The sequence below is a fragment of the Mus caroli genome, chromosome X, assembly GCF_900094665.2.
Source record: "Mus caroli chromosome X, CAROLI_EIJ_v1.1, whole genome shotgun sequence".
Classification (NCBI taxonomy): domain Eukaryota; kingdom Metazoa; phylum Chordata; class Mammalia; order Rodentia; family Muridae; genus Mus; species Mus caroli.
Genome location: NC_034589.1, coordinates 157,229,581 through 157,246,688, shown reverse-complemented (window position 1 = coordinate 157,246,688; position 17,108 = coordinate 157,229,581). Strand labels below are relative to the sequence as shown.

At 36.0% G+C, this 17,108-nt stretch overlaps 2 protein-coding genes across 9 annotated transcripts in view; one reads left to right on the top strand and one right to left on the bottom strand.

The window, feature by feature from the left end:
• Arhgap6 (Rho GTPase activating protein 6) overlaps positions 1-17,108 on the bottom strand; it is a 498,894-nt gene that overhangs the window by 105,481 nt on the left and 376,305 nt on the right. The window contains exon 1 of one of the 3 annotated variants that reach the window (XM_029473246.1): positions 7,781-7,829. The exons of the other annotated variants lie outside the window; for them this stretch is intronic. Coding sequence (XP_029329106.1) covers positions 7,781-7,804 — 24 coding nt within the window. The 5' untranslated portion in view covers positions 7,805-7,829. Of the gene's footprint in view, positions 1-7,780; positions 7,830-17,108 lie in introns of those variants that run through there. 3 annotated transcript variants of the gene reach the window in all.
• Positions 3,030-14,259, top strand: Amelx (amelogenin X-linked). 6 transcript variants are annotated; one of them, XM_021152838.1, is made up of 7 exons: positions 3,030-3,085; positions 4,391-4,456; positions 6,365-6,412; positions 7,773-7,817; positions 8,087-8,524; positions 12,262-12,306; positions 14,110-14,222. In XM_021152838.1, exons 2-7 carry the CDS (start codon positions 4,403-4,405, stop codon positions 14,137-14,139), a joined length of 660 nt encoding a protein of 219 aa, XP_021008497.1. In that variant the 5' UTR covers positions 3,030-3,085; positions 4,391-4,402; the 3' UTR covers positions 14,140-14,222. The 6 variants fall into 6 exon arrangements, with proteins under 6 accessions (XP_021008497.1, XP_021008503.1, XP_021008499.1 ...); XM_021152839.2 differs by lacking the exons at positions 12,262-12,306; positions 14,110-14,222 and adding exons at positions 7,635-7,676; positions 10,136-10,282 and having other exon boundaries at positions 3,033-3,085; XM_021152844.1 differs by lacking the exons at positions 12,262-12,306; positions 14,110-14,222 and adding an exon at positions 10,136-10,291 and having other exon boundaries at positions 8,159-8,524.

Genomic DNA, 17,108 nt, shown 5'->3' with positions numbered 1-17,108 from the left:
CTATATCTGGGTCCTTTCAGCAAAATCTTGATAGTGTATGCAATGGTGTCAGCATTTGGAAGCTGATTATGGGATGGATCCCCGGATATGGAAGATCTCTAGATGGTCCATCCTTCCGTCTCAGCTCCAAACTTTGTCTCTGTAACTTCTTCCATGGGTATTTTGTTCCCAATTCTAAGAAGGGGCAAAGTGTCCACACTTTGGTCTTGGTTCTTCTTGAGTTTAATGCATTTAGCAAATTGTATCTTATATCTTGGGTATTGTAAGTTTCTGGGCTAATATTCACTTATCAGTGAGTACATATTGTGTGAGTTCCTTTGTGATTGGGTTACCTCACTCAGGATGATGCCCTCAGATTTCACTTTTTAAAAAAATTTTATTAGATATTTTCTCTATATACATTTCAAATGCTATCCCGAAAGTTCCCTTTACCCTACCCCTGCCCTGCTCCCCTACCCACCCACTGCCACTTCTTGGCCCTGACATTCCCCTGTACTGGGGCATATAAAGTTTGCAATACCAAGGGGCCTCTCTTCCCAGTGATGGCCGACTAGCCCATCTTCTGCTACATATGTAGCTAGAGACACAAGCTCTGGGGGTACTGGTTAGTTCATATTGTTGTTCGACCTATAGTGTTGCAGACCCCTTCATCTCCTTGGGTACTTTCTCTAGCTTCTCCATTGTGGACCCTTTGTTCCATCTTATAGATTACTATGCTCTATTTGCCAGGCACTGGCATAGCCTCATATGAGACAGCTAAACCAGGGTCTCTTCAGCAAAATCTTGCTGGCATATACAATAGTGTCTGTGTTTGGTGACTGATTATGGGATGGATCACCAGGTGACTGCCTTTTAGTTCCACTCTCTTTTTCTGCTGTAAATGGCATGATTTCACTCTTCATTATGATACAGCATTTTGTACATATACTTTATTAATCCATTCATCTGTTGATAAATATCTATGCTGCCTCTATATCATGAGCATTATAAATAGTGCCACAAAAACACCTGGAAGTGCAGTTGTATCTTTGAATTAATGAATTCATTTTCTTTGGATGTATGCATAGGTGTGTAAATATGGATCACAGAAAAGGTCCATTTTCAGTGTTCTTTCCACCCTTGACAGACTTTGCTGCTTCTTATCCCCTTTCAACTTTGCTTCTGATATATATGTTTCAGCAATAAACATGTTCACAAATAAATACATACCTTGGACACATTGAATTTTTAGAGACATATTCTGTGTTCACTTTCCTGCGTACATTTGACTTATTATGTCCTTATACTACTACTCTTCCAGACTGAATGATGTACCTTTCATAATGATGTTCAGCTGTCCTTACTAATTTATTCTCAAAGATAATATTAGAACTTAGACCACATTAGATCTTACTATTAGCATCCTTTAAATACTTGTCACTTTCAGGGTCATAGAGGTGTGGAATGGTCAGTGAAGAGCTTTCAATTACCCTGCATACATCTCTGACCTAATTTTTATACCCATCTTCTTAGGTAGATTGTATTATTATCCCTGTCCTACAGATAAGGAAATTGTGGTGAATCCGGAGTCAGAATTAACATTGCTTAAGTTCAATATTGTCATGAAAAGTATACATTACACAATTTAATAATGTTCCTGTATTATCAATTGAAGAATCTGTAGAAAGTATGTATATATGTAGCTACAGAAAAGTGTGCATATTTATATAAATGTATAAACTCAGTTATTCAAAAGATCCAACTCTATCACCAGTTACATGAACATTTTCTGCAGTGATTCAGTATTGATGCAAAACCTAATAGTTCCTGTCACTAATTATACATTTATTTCTTAAATGATAAAATTGCAGAATATAGTAAAACCAACCCATGCTTTATTACAGTAAAGAAGTAAAAATACTTGTAAACTTAGCTCAATCAGCAGTCCCTGCAGGTGATCTGACTTGGTCAATGTTGCTTAAACAAAGCAGAGACTGCTGAAAACATGAGGCATTTCTCTGAAATGTGAAGGGAATTTCAGTTTGCAATATAAGAAACTGGGATTGGTATGGTCTAGAAAATACTTGAGCAGTGGTTCTCAGTCTTTCTAATGCTGAGAGCCTTTAATATGGTTCCCCATGCTGTGGTAACCCCCAACCATAAAATTATTTTTGTTGTTATGTCACAACAATAATTTTGCTACTGATATGAAATGTAATGTAAATATCTGTGTTTTCCAATGGTCTTAGGCGACCCATGTCAAAGGGTCATTTGACCCCCCTTCCCCCAAGGGGTCATGACTGACAGTTTGGGAACGACTGGATTAGAAAGAAGCCAAATGGTTCTGTAGTAAAATCAGGGTGATATTTTCTGTAGCACGCTTGTAAGTATTCAAGTAGATTTTCAAGCACATTGTATGGTTTGTGACATTTGTTAACTTTGTCTTTTGTGGCATTAGAGTAAGTGTTGCTACTGTAATAGTCTTGAGGTCGTGGCTGTTTGCATGACAGGTGGTTTTCTAGACTGGAGTGGTGATAGAGGACAGAAGGGACAGAGAAAATATCTGTGACAGAAGCAGAGAAAGAACACCATCGATTGTGGAATTTTGGGCGAACTTTGGATTTTTACAAGAATGGGGATTCAATCCATGCATCTTGATATGAAAAATCTGGAGAACCTTAACTAACTGTTTTGAGTACACTGGAGAAACTTGACCATTCATTTAAAAAAAAAAAAAAAGTAACGTTAATTGCTAGAACTGAGACGTAGACAATGGCATAGCACTTTCTTAAAAATGAATTTAAATATATCAGCATATGCAGTCAACTAATTTGCTGACTTGAAGACAGCTTCCCAAACCTATTATTGCCTGTAATGAACGACTATATGCACTAATCACAACATGCAGTCTTAACAGTGCTCACGGCATCTAAAAAAATCATGATACAGGGATTTTTCTTTAGACTCAACACATTTTTCATTTAGAAACCTGATTGGCTGTTCGAAGTGCCCTGCATGATATAAATTGGGGCACAGAGTTGGAAGAAACCATCGGATCAAGCATCCCTGAGCTTCAGACAGAAACTCACTGAGCATACACTCAAAGGTATGTGGATTTCATTCATAATTTACCATCTCCACTGTGGTCATTTCTTTCTCTGAATTTCATGTTTCAAATGTGTGAATGAATTGCACATTTCTAATTCTTTGTGCCATCCACACCATATGTACTTTTTTAGTTTTACTATAATTAAATTATAGACTTAAATCATTGAAATGAAGTTTTAACTTTATAGTACAGTAATGTGTTTGTATGTACTTCTGTAAATTTTAGGTCAAGCATTCCAAAGCCTTTTGGTAGCCAGATTTGATACAAAAAAGTGTATTTGCTTTTTAGTTAAGATACTGTTTTAACAGGCTGAGGGCTACTTCTTTACAAAATCTTGTTAAATCCTGTGAATCCTTTTTCTTATTAACTCAACCTTTGGGGGGAAAAGGTTTAGATGTTAGAAATCCTCAATGTACTTTTCATAGCTAACACCAATGCATTTTACATTCATATCCTAAATTTACTTTCAAGGTGTTGTCAAAAACCAATGTCATATTTCAGGATAGGTAGTTTTTGCTTCATGTTTCAAGGGCCTTAATATGTAGAAGAAATACAGTATAGTTGACAAGCAAGAAGAGGGTGATACTGGCTTAAGACAGAACTCTTTAGGTAGAAATCATTCCACAACCCTTAAAGAAGCTTAGAACGGTAGCACTGTTCTCTTTCTTTGGATGAAGCATGTCTTCTGCTTCAAACCTGGAGTTTAAAGGCATTATGAGAGATTCTTGCCTAAAATTCTACAAGTGGACCTAAACCCACTCTACCATTAATCCATTCTGTAAAATTATTCAATATTTTTCTCAAATAATTACTCTATGTATTTAACAGTAGCAATGCTCAAGTGGGATATGCCACCAAAAAGAAAAACAACATTTCTATCTTTTCCTGTTACAAAAGTATAAAAACCATGTTCATTTGATTATCTCTCCAACTTTTATACTCAACCCAATTCTTTTAATCATTTTTTTATTGATTCCATCTATCTTCTAGGCATCCTTAGGCTGTATAGCATAGAAAATGGTTTGCAACATCATTATTGTAGATCACTTTTGGTCCTCTAACCCGTTAACCTTCAGTTTCAGCTTAGTTTTTAAACAAATAAACACATTGCAATATTAGGACTCCAGAAGCAATGATACATATTGACAATTGGAACTTCCATATGAATGTCACTTTACCAATAAGGACCGCACCTTCTTTTTGATTAGCAAGACATTAATGTGGATTATATACATGTATGAAGCATAATTATATTCATGTTTTTAAACGTTTTTAAATGGTTGGTATTGATTTACATTTCAGAACCATCAAGAAATGGGGACCTGGATTTTGTTTGCCTGCCTCCTGGGAGCAGCTTTTGCTATGCCCGTGAGTAAAACACTCCATTTACTAATTGCATCCAATTAAATAAGCTTGGAACTAGAAATCTGCTCCCATAGTTGGTAATTTTCACTATGTAACACAGTGCAGGATCTTATATCCCCAGGTATCTAAGTGTTGAAGAAATCATTTTTGAGTTTGTTAAAAAGAAAATCAGGAATGTCTCCACCTTAGACTGTGATTCAGTACAACTGAAGTGGGACCAAGCACTCAAGATTTTAACAAGCATTTGAGCCCCAGGAGATTTTCCTGTAACGATTAGCTTGTAAATAACACTGCCCATCTCTACAAAGAGTTATCTATTTGAAGGGACCCTTGAAAGGCTTCCAGAGAGTGTTTACTTGTTTTAGGCAAATATAACAGCCAAAAAAAAAAAATCTCTAAGGCTTAATTACTCAGAAGTTCCAAAATTTCTTCTTGCCCTACAGATGCCACTGCTGTTGTCTTAAGGGGGTAATATTTATACATTAAAAATTCTCTTCTTGTGCCAGTTCAATGAAGCTCTCTACCTTTGGTGGATCTGGATACTCCTTATATAGGATTTGGCATTAGCAAGATACTGGAATCCTGCCTGCCTGTGCCAAATACACATTGACAGCATGCAAATACAGTACCAGATCTGTACCAAAGACCAAGAAGTCTGGTCCATTCTCTAGACACAAGTACATAATGGCAGAAGGCTTAGATCACATGCCAGCAATACTCTTCAATGGTATAAAGAGCAATTGAAACTACTCTTGTATACCAGTAAGCTTGTGTATTAGCCACACTTTTCTCACACATAAAACCAAGATTTTGTGCTCTGCATTCCTGAAATCCTAGTCCTCCAAGGTGCTCCTGCATTTACAAACTCGACTCTCTCAACACAAAACTCTCAGAGAACTTATATCAATACAGTTTAGGGAAAACAGTTACCCAACTGATGGAATTAACATTCAGATGAGAGTGAATAAATTAGTTTGCAAAACATGAGCATTTTGAAACAGTAAAGTTGAAGTAACCCTTAAGCAGCTTTGTGTCTGAGGGAGGTTTTCAGCTTTATGCTCACAGCTTTCTGTTTCCTGCCCCCATCACCAGGTGAGGGCATAAGAAACTCCATAAAACAAGCACTAGTCAGGCCTCTACTTTGGGAAGCACAGAGAGTCCTGGTTTAGAAAATTGTTGAGGTTGATTTTTATTTGGGACTTCTAAATTTCTGCCATAAATAATTGACAATAATAAAAAGGGTTGGCTTTGAACTTCAATAAATCAATTATTTTATTGTCCAAGGGATGGATTTAGAATATTTATATTTTATTAGTCTTGTCTTGTTCTCACATTGAACAATGGAGTTAGTGTGTTATTTATTTACTCTGCATGTTAATTACTAGGAATCCCTTTGATTCTTGAACATTTAACCAGCTGATCTATAAAAGAACCTTCTGTGAAACAATTCCTGGCTTATTGTTCATTTTAAATTGTGCCACAGAAACAGACCTCTTTTCTTAACACAGAGTTTGATCAACAAGTAAATGGGTGGGCACAACAGGGAGGGGTCCTTCGATAGTTGATGGGTTTAACCCAGTGATCTCTGGAGGTGAAATGTATGATGCTTTCTGCATCTAGGTCTCCCTAGAAGACTATGGACCATGGGGAAATTAGTTATTCATACCCTTTAAAATGAGAAGGTTCCTCCTTCACAGCATACATGCTCAGACTAAAAGTAGACCTCAAATACATTCTGCAAACTTTGTGTGTGTGTATATATATGCATATATATACATATATATATTAAAATAGCTTTAGACACCTTAATATGAACAATTGCATATTGACTTAACCTCTTTCTTTTTCTTCCTCTTTCTCCTTCTCCCTCCCTTTCTCTTTCACTTTGCCTTCTCTCCTTTCTAAAAAAAGCTACCACCTCATCCTGGAAGCCCTGGTTATATCAACTTAAGCTATGAGGTAATTTTTCTATTTACTAATTTTGACTATTATTTGAGTTAAAGATTCCATGAGTTCTGTAAAGAGTGGTGTATTGATTCTTCATTCAAGATGTCTTCAAATGGTCACACTTTTTCAGTTCCCACCAGCAGCTTTAAGCCCTGACTGATGTCCTCAAACCTGCATTTCTCCGCACCTTCCTACCTGGTCACTCTGACTCAGCCTCTACTTTTAAACCTAGCTATAAATGTATCCACCATGAACTACCACTCAGGAAGGCTCCATGATAGGGCAGAGAGTGAACTCAGCTTCAACAGTCTTGTTCTATGCCAGCCTATAAAATTCAAGGAGTAAGTAAGATGTTAAAATCTTTTCTAGCTGGAAAAAAATGCTGATTCAAAGACATCCACACACACTGTGTGTGTTTCTCATTGGCTATGCTAAGTGATCAATGAAAAGTGGTTTACCAAAGTCTCTACGGAGTGATGGAAAGCAGAAATGTTCTAGAAACAGGATTCGGGGTTCTCCTAAACTGCCTGCAAACTATATGACCCTGGGAAAATCAGTTCCCCACTCTGTAACTTTGGCTTCCTCACCTAAACAAGGGAAACAATAAGTACATTTCCAAAAAAAAAATATATCATCCAGAAGAGCTTGAAAAGTGCTATGTCACTCATAACTTGAGTAAGGTTAATAGCTTTTTGTTGTATTGGTTAAATGATGCATTATATGAAAGAGCTATCTGAGACTAATTAATAAGACTATACTGTCCAGAAGGAATGAAACTCTTTACTTATCTCATGGGATCAGATAAAAAACCTAAGTCTGTTAACTAATGTATGCAGAAGAAAAATGTCATAAGGATATGAAGCAAATTTTAGTGTTTTATCTGAAAAGGTTGATTGATATATTTGACCAAGAAATCTATGTCTGAAGGATGAAAGACAATGTTTCTACCTCACTTTTCCATTGATATCAAATAAACAAGTAATGATTATTATATCACATTATTATAAGTTTTCAATTGTTTTGCTCTTGCAATGAAGAGGATTAAATTGAATTACTGCTTTTGTTACTTCAGCTGAGTGAATGAACCTACCTGAGTTTTCATAACATTACCTATAAAAGTGAAGGTGATACCTGCCTCCAATCATGCGAGAAAGCATGAAAAGTGTATGGGATGGACAGTGCCTGACACATAGAAAGCATCCTACAAATGTTTACCTTCTTCTTTCTTTTGTAGAAGTCACATTCTCAGGCTATCAATACTGACAGGACTGCATTAGTGAGTCTATATTTCATACTGCATTAGTGAGTTTAGTATTTAGTTCATATGTAATTAAACTGAATCAAATGCATTCTAATGTCTCTTTCTCTTAAGGTGCTTACCCCTTTGAAGTGGTACCAGAGCATGATAAGGCAGCCGGTATGTAAACATTTTGTTCTTCCTTCCCTTAAGAGAATAGAAATGTGTTTTAAGTCCCTTTTTAACTGAAATATCATATCTACTCCACTTTCAAACACTAATGGGAATTTTAGTTTGTAAAAGGTCATATCTGTGTACACTGTTAGAAATTCTTGCAAAGGAAAAATGACTAAAATATTCATAAGGTCATAATAACAAACACTACTGCTACTTCTCCAGTTAGAAATCAACTGAGCCAATGGTAAACCTGACTCTTTGTTTCTCACCAGTATCCTTCCTATGGTTACGAACCCATGGGTGGATGGCTGCACCACCAAATCATCCCTGTGCTGTCTCAACAGCATCCCCCGAGTCACACCCTTCAGCCTCATCACCACCTTCCCGTGGTGCCAGCTCAACAGCCCGTGGCCCCCCAGCAACCAATGATGCCAGTTCCTGGCCACCACTCCATGACTCCAACCCAACACCATCAGCCAAACATCCCTCCATCCGCCCAGCAGCCCTTCCAGCAGCCCTTCCAGCCCCAGGCCATTCCACCCCAGTCTCATCAGCCCATGCAGCCCCAGTCACCTCTGCATCCCATGCAGCCCCTGGCACCACAGCCACCTCTGCCTCCACTGTTCTCCATGCAGCCCCTGTCCCCCATTCTTCCTGAGCTGCCTCTGGAAGCTTGGCCAGCGACAGACAAGACCAAGCGGGAAGAAGTGGTGAGTATACCTTGAAACCAGCAAAAGACAAACCCTTGGAAAGTGACTTAACAGAATTGGTCCCAGAGTTCTAAGTTTCAAAATGAATCGGAGCCCAGAGTTGCAGAAACCATAGATTTTTGCCTTTCTTAATCCAAGTATACATTATATCGGTTTTGTTTTTACAAATGAATTTGGTGACATGGCTTCATAATTAACACTATGGGTCTTATGGTATATTTAAATTCTAATTATAGAATTCTTACCAGTGTATGCATTACTGAAATGCATCCATTTTAAGAGTAACAGAAGATGTTAAAATCATGTTACACACACACACACACACACACACACACACACACACAAACACATCAAAGGCTTGAGTAGTTGCTAAAACTGCAAGAGGAATATAAAAGGAGTAGTTTTGAGAGCAAGGAGGACAGATATTTGAACAAGCTGAAAGAGGTAGATGGAAACTATCTTTCAAGACATAAAGGGAGATTGCCTGTCTAAAGTGATCATTCAACTTGAAAGTGGCTATAGGCAATGCTGTTAGGTTCCTTTTCCGTACTAGGATTCCATAGACTAAGCATTTGACAAGAGTTTCTCAGAATTTAGCATTAAATACTCCTATGTTACAGAAAGCTCTTATTAAACAAGGAAAAAGTAGTTAATAAAATGATCCTTATACACACACTCACACACACACACACACACACACACACAAGTAACATATAAGAAATAATTTGATTATACTATGCACATGTACCCAAATCTGATTCCAATATTTTAGGTGCTATTAATGATTTGCTACTCAGAATCAGAAAGGAGTGAGGGAGGCATGGCCTAGCTTGTCCTTAGAACCAGGACATCTAGGTTCTAGCCCTAGCTTTTCCCTCAAAAATAAAAAATAAAAAATAAAAAAAGAGAGATGATAAAGTGCCATGTTACTTCCATTTTGAGGGTGTTTTCCCTCTTTAAGGTAAGAAAAGGAAAAAAAAACAGATAACTTCTAAAACTTAGAATTAATGCCAACATTTCCTTATACACTATCATGAATGTCTTCACAATTGTAAGCCTGTCTATGGAAATGATGCAAAACTTTTGAGAATTGACTAGAATTGAATGACTTGGTAGCTAGCACAGATTATCCTAGACTAAGGTACATGCTCTATGTTTGCATGCAAAGTGGGTTTATTTGTGTCTTTACTAATGATTAACACTGTAGATTTGATCATGGGTTTTATCTTGCCAAACATATTTGTGTAAAAGTGAATTTGGGTAGGTAGTTTGACCATTTTAAACTCAGTATCCTCCTGTTTAAAATTAGAGTAAAATTATTGATGATTGCCTAGAGTTGCCCTATGGAAAATAAAATAAAGTAATGACATTATAGCAGGCAACAATTGATGCAAGGTGGCAGCTACTAATATATTATTAATATGCCTTAGTGATTTCAACATAGAGAACTTCTATTTAATGACAAGACAAGAAACTTCAGAAATTACAAAATCAAGTTAATGGTTGTACATTGTTTTGAAAAAACTGAAGCCATAACTTATTATTGTAAATGGTATTCACTAGGAATGTTTGTAAATTATGTTAATTGTTCCTTTTGCTATATTTTTTCAGGATTAAAAAAATCAGAAAATGAGAGAACCGAAGTGGATACTTTGGTTGTTTTTAGGAATAACTCAAGAACACAATGATTTGTGCCTACAATCACTTAGTAAATTCTGTAACTAAAAATAAGTATCATTAGCAGATAATAAAATATTTGAAAAATCATTCATGTCTTTGTGTTGAATTAAATTTAAATTTTCCTATCACTTGAGAGAAGAACTTATAAGTGAATATTTGTGAATAATATAGGGACTGGTCATTTGCTCCTACAAATTGACCATTTAGCAGGCAAATCATGACTATGTCTTCTTAGAGAACTTTTATATTATCTGTAATGTTTTCTTAAAATAGAAATTTGTACATCATTAACAATAGCTGAGAAAGTTAACAGAAATAGTTAAGCATGGATAGGCACTGAACCTGAACCAAATGAAGGCAAGTTTAGAAGAAATATTCTTTACATTGAAAAAGCTAAACTTTAAGGAATGTTTATATTCTAAATCAAATTAAGACTTGGAACTTTAGCTTTATTCTTCACACCACATCAGTAACCAAAATCTGGTCTTTTGATCTCATTCTATAGAAAAATATTTTGAGTGAAATTATGTGATATATATGGTAATTCACTGAAATTGAAATTATTAAAATAATTATTTTTCCTAAGAAAATTAATAACGGAGCCTCAAACAGAGAATTGCAGTGATTTTATACACAAGTCATTTCTTTCACTTCATAATCTTTAAGCTGATTAAGTCTACCACATGGTCTTCAAAACGTTAACAGATGCGTAAAATGGACTCAAAACAAGTTTTCTTTCCCACTCATATTTATATTTGAATCATTTTTCCTCTTACACCCACACAAAATTGTAAACAGTCTTTGCAGGATTTATGTTACACAGCACCCACAGTAACTTTATTCCAGTACCTTCATGATTAAGGTCTCTCTTAATCATTTTCTGGAATGAATAAACATAGCTTTCTCTGAGAAGATGTCAATATGCAAACAAATTAGTTGATTTTAAAGAACTAAAATGCAGTAATAAAGGTCAAAAAAAGCATTTAATGAATTAGCATAGGCCACTTCTAATCAACTGAATAAATATTTCTCAAGCACTCACTAGACTGGGTATTACTGTATGTGATAGTGAAAACAGTAATTCCTTATCCTTAGGGTTCTAGAATCCACCAAAGGGATGCAATAACCTAGGCCATCAATAGTAAAGGATGTTCAAATGGCATTAATCCTGTGGCATAAGTAAAGTCAAAACTCTATGGCACATAGCAGTCACTATTAGTAGCTGTTCATCAGCTTGCTCAGAACTCATTACTCACTGGTAGAGCTGGAACTGATCCCAGCATGTGGCCTTTCACCTACTTAGGATTGAGATGTGCAATCTCTACTACCCAGAGAGTGGAGGTCCATTCATCCACACTAACTATAACATCAGTTTCTATACTTCTTTTCTGTTATTAGTTGAGGGATAGGTTGTGGTCGACCATGAATATAGAATGAGGGCAAAGGACAAGTTTTCTGGGAAAGAAAAAAAATCTTAGGGATTAGTCTTCCCTTTTCTTAAAGGATGTATGGATACACCCTAGAGAAAAAACTGATGTTCTTTTGATCATTTGTTTGAAGTTGTGATTCATGAAGCTGTGTCTGCTGTCTTGTGATCAAAAGCTGGAAGTAGAAAAATACAAACTCGTTGGGATCTTGGTGGAATCATTGTGTCCTGAAATTCCCCATCCCTGGGACCACTTAGAGCTCCATGCTTTCCTATTTCAATGAGAAGCATGAACTGTGGAACTTAAAAAGAATTCCCATTTTTGTAGCCCTGTTGCATAATGTGACTCTAACTCTTCATGACTCTTTCTAAAAGATGAGGGTATTGGTACTTGCCTCAGATCATGGACAACTTATGGAATGTGCTGCATTATTAGTGACATAATACTTGACATAGGAGCCTTGGACTTGTATTTAGCTGCTTTCTTTTGTAGAACTCACATTCTCAGGCTATCAGTACTGACAGGACTGCATTAGTGAGTATATATTTCATACTGCATTAGTGAGTTTAGTATTTAGTTCATATGAAACAAAACTAAATCAACTGCATTCTAATGTCTCTTTCTCTTAAGGCGTTTTCTCCTATGAAGTGGTACCAGGGCATGACAAGGCAACCGGTATGTAGACAATTTTCTTTTTTTTTTACTTTAAGTTAACAAGCATGCATTTCAAATATCCGTATTAATTCAAATACTTTTATTCCAATGTATACACTTAAGAGTAACACTGCTTATATTCTGTTGGAGGTGAAATGGTTTCAAAGGCCATAGAATTCACAGGCATATTATAATATCTATGTGGTAAACCTGCAAAACTTGAGGGTTTACAATAACTTTTGATATTAATGAACATCCACCTTCAATAATGCCTAAATCATTGCTCACATTAACCATCCAAACTTTGCTTTTAGGCTTCTATGTACTTTTTTGTAAGCTTTATAATATTGGGTTTGTACCATACTGAAGAGTTCAACTTCTATAAATGATTCTAATTGATAGAATTGTGCATAGCTCATATATTAGAAAATAAAATGGAAGATATAACCTAATAATCTAATTTCAACTGATATTTCTATAAATATTCATCTTTTTAGCAAAAATCAGGGATGGATATTTTTAAAAATTCTGGAAGTAACTATCATTTATCAAAGATGGTAGTGGTTGCCATACTACTATACTCAAAATGGAGATACATAGGTTCAAAATGCAATAGAATGTTTAAACCAGAGCTATACATTAAGTGGTAATTAGGTTTTATACCAGTGATGTCCAACACATTAGTCATGTGTGGGCATTTATATCTTAATGAACTAAAAAGGAATAAAATGTAAAACTTAGTTTTTTGACTATAGTTGATATATTCTAAGTGCTCAGGACCCACACTAGGCAAATAACTGCCATATTGGACAACACTGCTAATAGAACTGAGAGTTTTATCACTGTTTCTCTATACATTACTTTCTGAGTCAGACAAAGCAATTTATTAATTCCAAGATTTGAAACCAAAGATGACACAAAACAGATTAACAGATTGGTTAAATGTGAAACTTTTCAGTTCTCCATAAGACGTTATTTCCTAAGCATGTCAGTAATCATTGTCATGAAAGAGGATTTTCCTAAGAACTAGAGTATTCTTTTTCTTTCTATTGTCAAACCATATACACTATGATGGTTTTTCCTCTAGTTCCCTTCCAAAACAGGCAAATCTGGAATTGAAATAAATTCATTTCCCTGTTTGTAATAGAATTGTTTAGCACCAAATGAATGGTGTTTCAGACTTTGAACCAGCCACATCTGGACTGGAGGTAGGTTAGGTCTGACCTTGACCTGCAGCTTTACTGGCAAGAGGTGAAGTTTAAGCTAATTAAAAAAACTGAAACACCACAATTTTTTTTTTTTACTCATTTCTGAGAGAGATTTATTGGCTGTAACTGCTAGAAAAATTTGCATTCTCTTTTGTTTCATTGTTCAAAAATTACAGCATTATTAGGGCACACACAGGTTTGCACATACACATGTCCATTGGGTTTACCTATAGAAAAAAGCACATGTGTGGAGACAGGTAATATTTGAGCAACTTGAAATTTTAAATGTCTTTTCCTCATTCCAACCACTTAGAGAATATATAGGGATGACATTATCTATTACTAACAAGACATATTACAGTTTATCTAATAAAATTTTGGGAAATAAATCAAGATGCTCATTTTCCCCCATGAAACATGTTTATATCTACTTTTGTAACTCCATACAAAATGTATCTATAGACTCTCACCATAAACCTGATGTCTGCCCCTTGGTAGGACACAATAGCAGAAAACACCAAGTTTGAATGCAAATACAAAACTTTAAAAGGTATGTGAAATATTAAATACTTGTGTTGATTATAAAAGTAATATGATGTTCTACTTATCTTAACAGCTTAACATGGAAAGCACAACAGAAAAATGATTCCAACCACTCTCCTATCCTCCCAGAACATAATGGCATGTAGTAGTGTTCAATATTGCCTTAATAAAATTCTCATCGGCTTACATTTGTTGTGGATTTCTTATTACTTGGAGGATTTCTTTTGGGGAGATTTAGTTTCTAACCCATGTCTGTTCAAAAAAAAAAAAGAAACAAAAACAAAACAAGAAAACAAACTGTAACCTTATCAATAGGGGTTATTGGCTGAAATTTAGTTATTCAAAAAGCTAGCTGTGAAGAGTCCACAGGAGATTCGTGTAACACACCTGAAACTTACAAAAGATAAATAACAATTGAGGCTTATAGGAGAGAAAGGGTAAAGGCTAAATAATATCCACCTCCTTTGTTTACAAAACCAAAATCAGTAAAGCGCTCCTACCGACATCCCTGTCCTTTAATGGAAAAGTGAAAGGAAAGAGGGAAGGAAGAGAGGGAAGAAACCACTGTGGGGTTAAGTATGTATCCTTTTTTTATGAGTTAAAAATACCTTACTTCAACACCATAAAACATCCATAATCCTAATCCATTATCCTGTATTTGGGTGTGGAATGTGAGTATACTGGGGCTATTCAAGTGTCCACCCAAATTCAATGATGGTTTCCAGTGTAGTGACTTTACAAGCAGAGCTTCTGATTCATAACTATGACCATAGCTGTGGAAAGTTGGATAAATCTCTTGTCCCTGTGTCTCAATTTCTTCACCTATAAAATGTACTCATATCTTTCTTTTAGTCTTTTTTGGGTGGAGGGGAATAGAATCTTCTCTCATACAATACATCCTGACCACAGTTTCCCCTCACTCCACTTCTCCTAGCTCATGCAACCTCCTCTCTCCCCCAGATCTACTTCCCTTCTCTTTCCCTTTAGAAAAGAGCAGGCCTTCAAGAAACAACAACTAAACATAACTAAATAAAATACAATAAGACAAGGTGAAATCCCTCATATTGAGGCTAGACAAGGCAGCCCAATAGAGGAAAAGAATCCTAAGAGCAGGCAAAAGAGTCAGCAGCACACTGCATCTCACTATTAGAGAAGTCTCATATAACCAGAAAGCTAACAGCTATAATGTCCACTAAATTCAATCCCTGCTGGATGCAATTAATTTAGGTGTGTGTGTGTGTGTGTATGAGTGTGTCTGTATATGTAACGTGTGTATGTGCATGTGCAAATGTGTGCACATTTATATGAATATATTTATATTTATACATTTTCCTTACTCACTGTGACCTTTCATGATCTCCACCACATCTGATCTTCCAGATGCTGTTTTGTCTACCCCCAATGCCAACCTCACTTTCGATTCCCCACCCTAGGGTATGGTATAATTTCATCATGTGTACATAGATCAATTTCTGATTATTTTTCTATGTGGACCCCAAGCTTATCATTGAATGGGGAAACCATGGTATTTGTTTGATATAGAAGTATTCACAACACATCTTGTGAAAGATCTCTGCTGAGAATTAAAGCTCCCAGTGATGCACAAGGATGAATGCTCTCCTGATACATGGTACGTGGAGACAAGTAGAAAGGATGTTAATTTCATTTTCAGGAGTATCTTGAGTTATGCATAGGCCCTTGTCTTTCTTGATTCCACTGGATAAACTGTAAACTTATGCAAGGCCAGTCTCAAAGGAAATAAAAGGAACCATCTTTCATTGGTTAGTTCTGAGAACACTACAGTGTGAAATAAGTATGTCTTTTTGAAAATATATCATTGCCACTTTCCAGTCTTCCTTCTGCAGTCATGTACAGCACATACTTAAAGGCTTTTAAGTGATTCTAAGAAATGCACCAGGATGTGCATAATGAAAATGCCATTGAAATGTTCCTAGCATGACAGTGAATCAGAACTAATTGGCTAATATATTCTCTCTACTTGAAAGTTAAATGCTCAGAAAGGAATATAAGAAAAAGTTCAAATATCTAGTTAGCACACACAGAAAGGGGGGAATGAGAGAGAGAGAGAGAGAGAGAGAGAGAGAGAGAGAGAGAGAGAGAGAGAGAGAGAGAGAGAGAGGCTTTGACTTTGGTTCCTGATTTGTAGCCTCCACAAATGTTAGCTAGTGCGGCAATGGTCCAAACTGGCTCCTTCCACAGGGTTCTGACTGAAGAAGGAAAGGAGGAAATGTGTGCAAGTTTGCACAGCTGCATGCAATAACAAACTCAGGCTCTACAGGTTTACAAAATCTCATTTTCTGCCTATGATGAGGAACTTGGCCTCAACCTGGTTTCCACCAATGATTTTTTTTTTTTACATCCAAAAATAGGTACATCAGAAAACTTCAAAACCTACTTCCTTTTTTTCCCTTAAGACAGCACTAAGTTTTCAAATACTTATATTGCTACTAAAAGGTGCAGTTTCTGTCCACAGGATTTGCAGAGATAGTTAGAAATCAAAAACGTTTTTCTGCCTTTGTGGCTCATTCAGGTAGAAAACAAATATTTCCAACAAAGAATAATCAGAAAGCAGGAAATCAAGTTCACAAGGTGAGTCAATTGATGACTGTTATTATCAGTAATCAGAAACAGAATATAAAATCTTTCCTGCCAAATGGAATCATTCAACAACATGCAAACAATATCAGACTTGTAAGAGCAGAGAATTTTTTTCAGAAACAACTTGTCATTTAATAACCTACAGTGTACATATGTAAAGTATACATATAGTATAGTGGTCTGTGCACATGTTAAGAAAAACAAAACTATATGTGAATGAATTGAAATGAAATGCTCATATTGTTTGATATCATACATAACCGATCGTTAGAAAAGCTTCTGATTTTTTTTATTTTATTTATTTTTTTATTACGTATTTTCCTCAATTACATTTCCAATGCTATCCCAAAAGTCCCCCATACCCCCCCCCACTTCCCTACCCACCCATTCCCATTCTTTTGGCCCTGGCATTCCCCTGTATTGGGGCATATAAAGTTTGCAAGTCCAATGGGC

Coding starts and splice junctions, on each gene's coding strand:
- Amelx (XM_021152838.1), top strand. CDS start 4,403: ATGGGGACCTGGATTTTGTTTGCCTGCCTCCTGGGAGCAGCTTTTGCT. Junction 4,457..6,364: donor GAGCAGCTTTTGCTATGCCC/GTGAGTAAAACA, acceptor TTCTAAAAAAAG/CTACCACCTCATCCTGGAAG. Junction 6,413..7,772: donor ATATCAACTTAAGCTATGAG/GTAATTTTTCTA, acceptor CTTTCTCTTAAG/GTGCTTACCCCTTTGAAGTG.